Source organism: Microcebus murinus, chromosome 14 (assembly GCF_040939455.1).
Source record: "Microcebus murinus isolate Inina chromosome 14, M.murinus_Inina_mat1.0, whole genome shotgun sequence".
Classification (NCBI taxonomy): domain Eukaryota; kingdom Metazoa; phylum Chordata; class Mammalia; order Primates; family Cheirogaleidae; genus Microcebus; species Microcebus murinus.
In genome coordinates this window covers 31,461,725-31,472,671 of record NC_134117.1, presented here as the reverse complement: position 1 = coordinate 31,472,671, position 10,947 = coordinate 31,461,725, and the positions used below count along the sequence as shown (strand labels likewise).

The following is a 10,947-nucleotide window of genomic DNA, read 5'->3' as shown; positions in this document are numbered from 1 at the left end:
GAACAAGACTATGGGGAACTTGGAGGTGAGTGGCATTGGTGAGGCATTGTGGGAAATGATTTGGGGATATCCTTTGGGAAGGTGGAGCAAAGATGATCTGTTGATGGAAAGGATGGAATTGGTAGAATGTAAGGGAAAGAGAAGATTCAAGGGTGACTCCTAGAGTTTTAACCTGACGATGGTTGGGTGGTGGAGCCGGCAACAAAAACAGGGAAGACTGAGAGAAGATTGGACATCCAAGTAAAATAAGCAGTCGGATGCAGAGATGTGGAGCTTGAGCCTAGAGATGCAAGTTTAGAGATATGGGTGGTGTTTACAGACCTGTGTTTTACAAAATATCCCTGGGAGAGAATGGAGAGAGAGGAAGTCAGAGCCAAAGACTGAGCCCAGGGACATGCCAACATGTGGAGGTTGGGCCAATGGCTGGAATGCGCAGTAGCACAGAGCCTGGCACATAGTAGGTGCTCAACAAATCTTTGTTGCCCAGTAAATGGGCACCAATAGTTGCCATTGCTTGTGCAGCTTCCAGAGCTGCTTGCTTCTGAAGTGAGATTCATGGTGATCACAAGCTCAAGGACAAACAGACAAGCCTCATCTGTTCACTTTGGTTAACAGATTTGGTATAGGAAAGCTGTTTATTGAAGTGACACTTGAGTACCTTACGGGTCTCTGAACCAGGCTCTGGCAGCCTGAGTGAAAGGCAGAACTTTCCATGTGTGGCCACCTGGCTCCTCTCTCTTTTGTGGAGGACAAGGCACACTGGGGTGGGGGACGCAGGATCCCCCCATGGCCCCTGGATGTGCCAGCACCCAGGCGGAGATCTGTGACCCCTTCCCCACTCCCGATGCATTTCCCAGCCCTCAGCCTGGCATCGGCAGCTTGCACAGCTCCTGGATGTGCAGACCCCACCTGATGGAATCCTCACCACACCCCCCTGGCAGGGCCTGTTTCCCCACATCTCACAAGAGTGAGGCTCAGAGAAGTCATGTCACCAGCCCCAAATCACACAGCTAATACATACCTGAGCTGGACCACAACTTAAAACCAAGACCCTCTGCTCCCATAGCATGCTTCTTTTTTCAAGATGAGAAATGGAGGCTCCTGGGAACCCCTGGGAAACTGAGGCACATGGCTGTGCATGAGTTTTGGCTCTACAGTTCACACGTGCTGCTGATGGTGTAGGACACTGGTGTTCTGCCCAGTCTCGGACACCTCACCTCCCTGCACACCCTAGGTAGGGAGGCCTCTGCTTTTTCCTACACACCTGGTTTCCAGGGCCCCATCTCTCAATTCCTCCAGGGAAACCAGAGGCCTTCCTCAGCATTTTGTCCACACTTGTAGTGAGTGCATTGCATGCTGGCGACAGTGAAGGGCTGGGAGTGTTTCTAGAGCGCACCCTGACCAGGGATCTCGCCCTCTCAAACCGAGCCAGTGGGCTGTCCTGCCCACCTCACCACAGGCCTTGAGCCCACTGAGGCCTTGGGCTTGCTGGCCTCACTTCCTCTTTTGGCTTCAGTGCTTTGGCCAGGCTGGTGTTTAAGGCCCTCCCTGGTTATTGAGGAAACCCTTTTTGGAAGTTGGGAGAAACCAGTCTCTAATAATGGAGATTAGGCATTACAACAGGCCAAAGGTCAGGAAGAGCCACGGCAGATAAAAGCAAAGTGCACCCCACTGCCCATCTGCAGGATTTCTTACTTCTGTCACAGATGTGAACACAAATAAAAACTCAAATCATAGGAAATGGATGACTATATTTTAATGAATCAAAGCCTGGAATCCTAAGCCTCAAATGATCCTTAAGAAAGATATACATTTGACTGCAAAGAGATTCACTTATTCTCCCATATATTTTTACATGTACTGAAGGTTTTATGCGCATGGACCAAGGTGAGGAAGAGGGGCTAATTAACTCCTAAGATAAATAGAGTTGAAGATGCAATGAGAGTAAATCGTAAGTTTTCAAATGAAACTTTACATCCTTGATGTTGCTACAAAATGTTTCTTTCTGATCTGCCATCACAATAACCTGAAATACAGAAAACAAAGCCATTAATGACAGAAAGATGGACTCAGTGTTTACGTAGATAATAGTAGATAATAAATATCACGGTGGTCTTGGAGCTGGCTTCATTCAGATGCTGTTTCATGCAAATACATCACAGCAGATTGCAACTCTGAAAGTGTGAAGCTGTTGTAATTCATAAACACCCTCAGGGCTGTTTCTGGAACCCTTTAGATGTCTCTGGGGGCTATAAGGGTTGGGAGAATAGGCTCTGCTGTAGGCAAGAGTGCTGCCTTTTATTTCTCTTAAATTTGCCTCACTGCATTTCAAAGTGTTGGGGGCCTGGGGGGCTCATTCTCCTGTTTCAGGAAGGTAGGGGGCAATTCAGCCTGACCTTGGCCACAATGTTGGTGGTGTTGGTGTTTTTTGTTTTTTTTCTGGAGCCAGGGTCTTGCTCTGTCTCCCCAGCTGGAGTGCAGTGGCATCATCAGAACTCACTGTAACCTCCAACTCCTGGGCTCAAGCGATCCTCCTGCCTCAGCCTCTCCAGTAGCTGAGACTACAGGCATGCCACCATACCTAGCTCAATTTTTTTTTTAAATTTTTTGTAGAAATGGGGTTCCACTCTTGGTCAGGCTGGTCTCAAACTCCTGGCCTCCCAAAGTGGTAGGATTACAGGTGTGAGCCACTGAGCCCGGCCTGTTGGTGGTTTTAAAGTGTTTACCATATCTCATGTCATGTGTCACCAGGTGGTACCCCAAGGGACTTCAGAGTTATAAAACTCTAGGTTTGCATCCAACTCAGCTACCTACTGAAGATCTTGGGCAACTTTCTTAATCTTTCTTACCCTCCATTTTCTCATCAGTACAATGTGAATAATAAGACTATCTACTCCGTAAGGTGTAGATAAGTCATGCGGGTGAAGGCCTCGCATGGTGCCCAGCTGTGGTGAAACCCCCACCTTTAGGCTGCCCCCAGGGTGAGGCCTCCAAATCTTATTTATGTGTTTGGTCTGAGTTCATATCTGCTTGGTGTAGTGGGTCAGTTAGATGTTCTCTTTTTTTTGCCTTTTGGCATTACCCTATTTGGACTTTGAAACCCGGTTTCTCATAGGAGTGAGTTGAGTGTCCATTCAAACTAGATGGGGCACTTTCCACAATATTCCTGGCTTTTAAACCAAGATCAGACAAGGGCAATTGTCTGCAACAAAGATCCTACAGCTGTTCTAGGGGATCTCAAAAAACCCAAGTGAGGAAAACCAGCTAGTTAATTTAATGGTTATTTGGTTTCATATAGAAAAAAGAATACTTGTTGAACTTATTCTCTTTTGAGCTTGCTATGTTGATGTTTCTGTTTCAGTTTTTTCATCAATGGCCATATGAGTTTCCCATCTCTTCACTGGGCCACTCCACCCCCAAACAATATTAATTTAGTCAAAATAGTTTTTCAGGGCAGTGTAGCAAGGGGTGACAACAGAAATGGCCTAAGGTAGCAGAATAAAAAAAAGAGTGTCCATTGCAGCAGCAGTTTTGCTTAATTAAAAGTGCCAGGGTTTTGGACAAAGGCCTTTGGCCACTCCTGCATGGGACCCATGATAAGGCCAGCGAAAGATCTGGCCAAGAAGGATCAAGACATGACCCTAGAAGGGGGCCCCTAGGACTCCCGGCCTTCTCGAGTGCAGACAAAATGCACTGCGCTGGCATGTGGGCCCAGCTCCCGGACCCCAGGGAGAGCCACTCACCATTGTGGGTGATCAGCCTGTACTGCCTGGCCAGGCACAGCTCCTCCTGCCGCTGCCTCACAGTCCTCTGCACGTCTGGGGGCAGGCCGTTGGGGTCGCGGGCAAACACGAAGGAGTAGCTGTCGGCGCAGGTGCCGTCGAGGTTCAGGAGGCGGCAGGAGTACTGCACGGCGTACGTGTCGTAGTCCGTGTCGACGATCCAGTGGTCATCGTCTGCAAGCCAGGGAGCCACGGGCCCGTCAGTGCCACTCCCGCAGCAGGCTCGGACGTCGGGGGAACCAACTGGCGGGCCCGAGAGCCCAGCGACTTCCTGGAACTGGCATCATTTTCTTAGGAAGCAGGAGACTACAGAGAATCCTGATAGCTTTTATAAAACTGGGCAAATCAGAGAGGAGCTTGTTCTCATTTGTAGAAAAAAGTCCTGGAGACGGGGGGACCCCATTCACTCACCCTGACGATAAATGTGAGGGCATCTTTCCAAAGCACCACCGAGAAAGTGGGCCCATCAAAACCACAGGATAAACCTTCCTACAGTTGTCTTAGCCATCTGCTCTCCAATAAAACCTGTGTGTTTGGGGCTAATATCTGGTGGCTACCAACTTTTGTTACCTCCAGTGTCAGGATGCATCTTTCTCAATCATCTCTATCAGCCTGTTCCCAAACATCTCACTAACCACGCTGCCCTCCTGCCCCTCAATCCACCAGCGCGTGCTGCCCCCAGGGTCCGGCTCTCTGATTCCTTCCTAATTCCTGCGTGGTAACTACTCACTTCTCCGTGCTGGCAGGAGGGGAGTTTTTGCCTTGGGGGCACAAGGTGCCCACCATCTGGCATCCGCTATTCCTCTTGGAGCGTGTACTCTTCACAACTCCCCTGATAGAGGCAGAGTCCAGCCGTTGAAGAATTTAGATTACGTATATTCCTCGAGGATGAGACATAAGCCACGCGGAACAGGTTTAACTGAAGGTGGTAAAAATATCCATGGAGGCAGGAGGGGAAATAATGTTAATAAGAATGTAGGCGAGCAATTTGCCACGGAGAAAGGACAGGGTTCGGGTTTATCCAAATACCCTTATTCAGATAAAAGGGCCACAACTCTACTTAATTTGACATCTTGTCAACATATAACCAGGGCTGGGACTTCCTGAGCATGCAATTATGTGTCAGTTGCTATACGGACTTTCCATATGTTCTCACAGTTACTTCTCACATCCTCTATTCTACAGATGAGGAAACTGAGCCACAGAGTCATCAAACAGTTCACCTAGGGTCACGAAGAGCAGGGCAGCACTGGGATCCAAGCTAGGGAGTGCGGCTCCAGCGCCCACGTGCTTAACCCCTTTACCGCATCCTCTCCAGACAGTCAGTAGAGGGAGGGTGGGGGGAGGGACAAGAACAAAAGGCTCTGTGTCTCTGTCCCATACCCAGGACTTGGAGCAAGGGGTGATCTACACTATGTAGTGCCCCAGTATGCGGAACACAGAGGGGCCTGGATCCCCTGCATTAGAGGGTATAAGGCGACATCTAACGCTCACCCTAAGTCACCGCTGGGTGTGCCTCTCTGAGCGCCCCTGGAGTGCTGCCTAGGATGGGGTCAGCCCAAACCCAGGCCCTGCAGAACGGCTGTCACAGGAGTGGGTGTGGGGCCCTTCTCTTCCGCTCACCCAGGCCTTCCAGGAGGAAGAATGAGCCACCCCTGTGCCACCCAGGCTGTCTCAGGGTGAGTGTCAGAGCCTGGGCAGGGGTGTGTGTGTGTGGGGGGGGATGCTCCAGACTGATGACAGCTCAGCAGCAACCACAAAGTTATTCACAGAAAGGCCAGGAATAGAGGCCACTGGGCTGCTTGCTGGGCCTCGCCCTAACCACCGGCTTCCCTTCCAGGCTCCCGAGCACCTGGGCAGAGTCTTCCTCATCCCTGAGTGAAGTCACTTCTTCCCTGGGTATGGGGATCACTGCGCCGGTTGCAGACACCCCAGGAGCCTGCCCCTCAGACACAAAAACATTCACCTTTGAAACCGTTACCTCCACTCAAGCTATTAGCTTGGCAAATCTGCAGCTTAAAAAAAAATTTTTTTTTCCAAAATCGTCGCCAGAATGTGAATTCTGACATAGGAACTAAGTAACTTTCAATGCTTGGATTAGTAAAATTGGCTACTGTTCTTGACTTTAAAAGAAGGCCTAAGTTGGTCTGGTTAATTTCCAGGCTCTTTTGGATGACTACTTTAAAGATGAAGAATTGAAATCGTAGCAACCTCTCTCCCTTCTAAGAGTATTTGCAGAAGAGGAACTGCCTGGTATGCTAGAAAGAATGAGATGGGTTCTCCAAGCTCAGCAGCTGGACAGGATTCCTCTGGAGAACCAGACACCCCTGGACATTTCCAGACAGCAGCTAACTGCATGCAGTGGAGCTTGGGGGAGAGAGCCCCTGACTCCCTCCACCACCCAGAAAGTGGGGTTACACTGCAGCTGCACCTACACACAGGTAAAGTCTACCCACACAGACTGGTTCAGAGGTCTAGACTGCCAATCCAAAATCCAAAGAAAACCTTTGGTAAAGGGAGCTCTACCAAGTCTCCGGTGGCCTGGTTTCACTTAGGATCAGTCGCTCACTGCTGTGGGCCTGGAATGAGACCCTTCAGCTCCCTAGACCTGTGCTCTGCAAATGTCTAAAGTGACAATACCAGGTGAGAACCTTCTGTGGTTCTTAGGCCTAAAAGTCTAGCTGAGCCAGCCAGGTGAGAGATTTAATGCTATTTCTGACTAATCGTCAAAATAAGCCAACAGATCCCAGAAAACTGACTAGAGTCCAGGCCTTGATGCCTGAGTAAGCCAAGATTAACTCTTTGGATTGAATTATCTAGACCAGCGGTTCTCAAACTTCATTAAGCAGAAGGAACATACCCAAGGAGCATACTTAAAATGCAGACTCCAAGGCCCTATCCCTAGAATTTCTGAATCAATGAGTCTGAGTTTGGGCCCAGAAATCTGCATTTTTTTAAACAAGGCCCACCAGCTGATTTAGATATAGGTGGTCCAGGGACCCTGACTTTGCGAAACACTGATGTAGACATTTGGGCCTGTGCTATTTTTCAGCCTGACAAGGGCCCCTTGACCAGCAGAGTGACACTTTATGTGGGAGAAGGATAAAAGGAGAGTCTGTCCATGTCTTTCTGGGAGGGCCCAAAACAATGATGATCATAGCTAGTATTCATGAAGCTCTTATTATGCATCAAGCTAAGCATTTTCATGCACTACCTTAATGAGTCCTTCCAACAAGCCTATGACATAGGAACTATTCTTATCCCTATTTCACAGCTAAGGAAATTGAGTTTCAGAGAAGCTAGCCCATATTCAAGCCAAATCTGACAATGACAGCATCCATCCCTAACCCCCGAGACATCCCACTTGCTGCCAGCAGAGCTGGGGGGTGGGGATATGAGGCCAATGCTGAGCATGCCCACGCTGGGGCGGCAAGCCATAGCAGAGTCTCCTAACACGGAAATGTCATGTTCAACTGCAGAGATGGGTTACATTTAATTTTTTAATAATTTGACAACAACTTTAATGAGCATTTGTCCCTGAGTTAATTTCTGTCCATAAGCGCCCCTCATTTTAAACACATCTGTTTGGTGACATGCAGTGGGAGGAGCAGGGAGAGACTGAGAATGCAAGCAGCTCTCTTAGTGGCCTTCAAATCTGCCTGTCCAAGTCAGTGTTTAAAGCCAAGACCAAGGTCAAGGAAGAAATTGGCACATGGAATGAAAGCAGAGTTTTGTAAAGAAGACCCCAAAAGAAGCACGTAAAACAGAGGAAGGTAGATGCATCAAGTCTTACGGTCTGCAAGCTACTCAGAAAGCAGAGGAATAGTTCATGGACTTTTACATCCCTAAGGCTAAGATGTGTCACCAAGTGCCACTAATTAGTTGTGTGTTCCTAGGCCAGCCATTTCTCTAATATGGGCCTCAGTTTCTTCACTTGTAAAATGAGACACTTGAACCCAATGGTCTCTGTGGGTTGTCCCATTCCAGACTCAGAACAGAAGGCTATGATTTGATGGCCAGGGACATAACTAAGCTGCAATAACATCAAACACTTACAGAGAACTTATGTCTCAGGCACTATTTTGAGTACTTTCTCCATGTTAACTTATTGCATCTTCATTACACAACTCCATGAGTTAGGTGCTATGATTGTTCCATTTTGCAGATGGGGACACTGAGGTGCAGAGAAGCCCAGGAACATATTCCACAGGTAGTGGATGAGTTGGGATTTGAACCTAGGCAATCTATTTTTAACCAGGCATGCTACACTGCACAGCTTCTTTTCTCAAAAGTAACCTAAGAAGGAATTTATCTATAAGCCTCCCATATTATAGTTATCTCACTTAATAGCTACAGCAATCACTTTCAAGATCCCAATGCTTTTACTTTTCTTGCAAATGAAATCCTAGATAAAAATGCCAATACACAAGAGGCAAAAGCAGAGCTAATCTGGTTTGGTAGGGGGAGAAGGAGGGAAGAGACAAAAATCCTACCTCTTCATGTGTCCTCCCCGACCCTGTCCTTAAAGGCACCCCCAACATTATTCTAGTCCATTAAGAAGCACATCTCAAAATGCCATAGAGCATTATGTGTTTATACTTTGCAAAAATTATACCTCTGGTGTTGATTTTATAATCCATTATCAGAAAAGTATATCTTTTACTCTATATGAATCACTTTGAAAAGTTTTGCTGCACTATTTAAAATAATTTGTATTACTTCTAAGAATAAAAGCTTTTTCCCTTTGTAGTGTAGCAACTTCATCTCATCTGTATAGTGTAAATCCAAAGTGAAAATGCAATTTGGTTTTAAAAAATGAATTTTCACCCAACACACAACTTCAAAGGAAGTCAAGGAGTATGTGCCACGTGTACAGAGCAATGAGTTACATAAAGGACCCTTCTGCCCTGGATCACCGAGGGAAGAGAGTCCCCACGAAGAGCCCCTGGGTCCTATCTCACAGGAGAGCTCACACCATACTTTGCAAAAGTTGGTCTGTATTAGAAGTCCCTGTAGTTCAGGGCTACCTAATCCTGGCCTGGGAGTTGGAACCCCCCAACTTCTGACATTGGCTATCACAAACTTGTTGCATGACCTTGGGCAAAGCACTACCTTCTCTTGGGCTTATGTTATTCATCTGTATATTGAACCTCCTTGGGAGGCTTAACTCTCTCTCTCTAAGATTCTGTCATAGCTACCTACTGGCCTACATCATTCTCTAGCTACCAAGTAGACTCCAGATTTGAAACTTAGGAGAAATGGTTCAGGGGAGGGAAGGTAGAAAGAACACCTTATATATTGCATTCTCATGATTAGGCCAAGTTTTAGGATGTTCTTCTAAGAGACCTCAACACCCTCCCACCCCAACTCCCAATCTGAATTTCAGAGCTTGGAGGACAGGGAAGAGGCCACTGCCACTCAGAATACTGTGCCTGGCTCAGAATCTCAGCATGGGCAGGCAGGGTGCTCGGGAGTGAGCCAACTCTATGCACAATGCTCCCTCCACCTTTGGGTGGGGGGTCTCTCAGCCTATGCTGGGGCCCCAGATAGTCAAGCTGTCTCCAAGATTCATCCTAAAGACAAGGAGGAAATACAAAGCCAAGTGGATAGGTGATGTGGGAGGTAGGAGAGGAAAGCATAGAGAAGGTTACACACCTCAGCACAGTGGCTGGCTGGGAAAATGGCACCTGACAAAGGTCCTTTTGAGCTTGGACCAGGCTTCTTGAGCGGGGAGGTGGAGAGTGGGAGGTGGGAAGGGGAGGCTAGCTACTACGGAACGTCCTCCCCCACCCCCAATCTCAGGTGGTGCTGAGGGTTTCTGCCACTTACAGACCTTCCCGCAGGCCATTCTTCCCAAGGGTGTCACCGCAGAAGAAACCCAGCGATTTGGCCAGGTATGGCCCCCATTCCCAGACAGTTCCATTGAGCTGACTACTCACTTCCTTTCTGGAGAAAGGAGGCTACGCCCCAGTACTTCATCTTGAACTTGGCGGAGTCCTCCGTATCTGTGAAGGTGCCCACCATGTCTGCGCACACGTCCCAGTTACTGCAAAAGCCAAGGGGGTCCTGAGCCAAGCCTGGCAAAAGGCTTCCTCCCTCCGTCCTCCCCGGGGCGGGGGTGTCCCTTCCCTCCCAAGCCAGGGTCTGGCGCTCAGCAGGCAGGGGTCCAGGGACCCTGGAGCGCAAAGTGCGCAGCTGCCCAGGGGTCACTGACTTCAAAAGACGGACTCGGCCCTTGGCCGTGGCGCTCATCTGGCCGTTCTCGTCCACGGAGAACTCGGCGACGATGTTGTCCTGCAGAAAGAGGCCCTCGGGGTCCTTCTTGGCCATGGCGTACCAGGTCCCGGCGAACTGCGAAAGGGAGGAGAGCAGGGGTCTGGGGTGTGGGGTGCACGGCCAGCGGTGGCGGGGAAGAGGGGGGACGGGGACCCGGGCCACCAGGGCCCCCGGGCCGATACCTACGCGAGCCTTGTCGAAGTTCTCCTTGACTCGGAAGCTGCTCACGCGGCAGTCCCGCTCCGCCCGGCCGCAGCCCAGCGCCGCCAGCAGCAAGAGCGCCCACACCCACTTCATCTTGCCCAGGAGTCCGCCCTGCGGGGAACGCGCCGCGTGAGCGCCAGCGGTGGGGCCGCCAGGCCGCCCCCAGCCCACCCGGCCGGCCGCCCGCCCGCCCCAGGCCCGCCCGGCCGCGCTCACCACGGGGAGACGCGCGAGCATGGCCGCCGCGTGCGGGCGCGCGTGGAGCGAGGGAGGCGAGCGCGCCGCCGGCCGCCGCCGCTTTATAGCTCGGCCGGGAGGGGGTCGCGCTTTCGTAACCGCGGGGTGAAAGACCGAGGGGGAGGCGCCCGGCTGGCCGGCCAGCACTTGCACAACGCGCCCTGACTCACCGTCGCCCGGCGCGGGGAGGGTCCCCGAGGGCCGGCCTCGCCTCCAAGGCAGCCCTGGGCTTGGAGCGGCTGCCACGCGGGGTGGCCTCGGCGGAGCCAAAACTCGCCAGCGGCGGCGAGCCTGGGGCCAAGCCCTGGCCCAGTCACCCAGCACTTGTGCCAGCGGCCGCCAGCTGCGGCCTGGGGTGGCCTCCGGGCCCAGTTGCTCTAGCTAGAGCCTCTCGTCGACCTGGCGGGAAAACGGTGGCCTCACAGAGCGAGGGGACCTGCGCTGCTGC

At 50.6% G+C, this 10,947-nt stretch overlaps 1 protein-coding gene across 1 annotated transcript; it reads right to left on the bottom strand.

Moving 5' to 3' along the window:
* Positions 1 to 1,734: 1,734 nt before the first annotated feature.
* On the bottom strand, positions 1,735 to 10,587 carry RBP4 (retinol binding protein 4). The gene is made up of 6 exons (XM_012766108.3): positions 10,479 to 10,587; positions 10,245 to 10,373; positions 9,997 to 10,133; positions 9,722 to 9,828; positions 3,744 to 3,956; positions 1,735 to 2,026 (listed from the first exon to the last, which is right to left on the bottom strand). The coding sequence occupies exons 1-6, from the start codon at positions 10,497 to 10,499 to the stop codon at positions 1,989 to 1,991; spliced, it is 645 nt and encodes a 214-aa protein (XP_012621562.1). The 5' UTR covers positions 10,500 to 10,587; the 3' UTR covers positions 1,735 to 1,988.
* Between the last annotated feature and the right edge of the window lie 360 nt (positions 10,588 to 10,947).

Excerpts from the sequence above, each read along its gene's own strand:
- RBP4 (XM_012766108.3), bottom strand. The coding sequence starts at position 10,499 with ATGCTCGCGCGTCTCCCCGTG. Across the intron at positions 3,957-9,721 it reads CTCCTTTCTCCAGAAAGGAA|ACGATGACCACTGGATCGTC; the intron begins GTGAGTAGTCAG and ends CCTGGCTTGCAG. Across the intron at positions 2,027-3,743 it reads CAGGCTGATCACCCACAATG|GTTATTGTGATGGCAGATCA; the intron begins GTGAGTGGCTCT and ends TCTGTATTTCAG.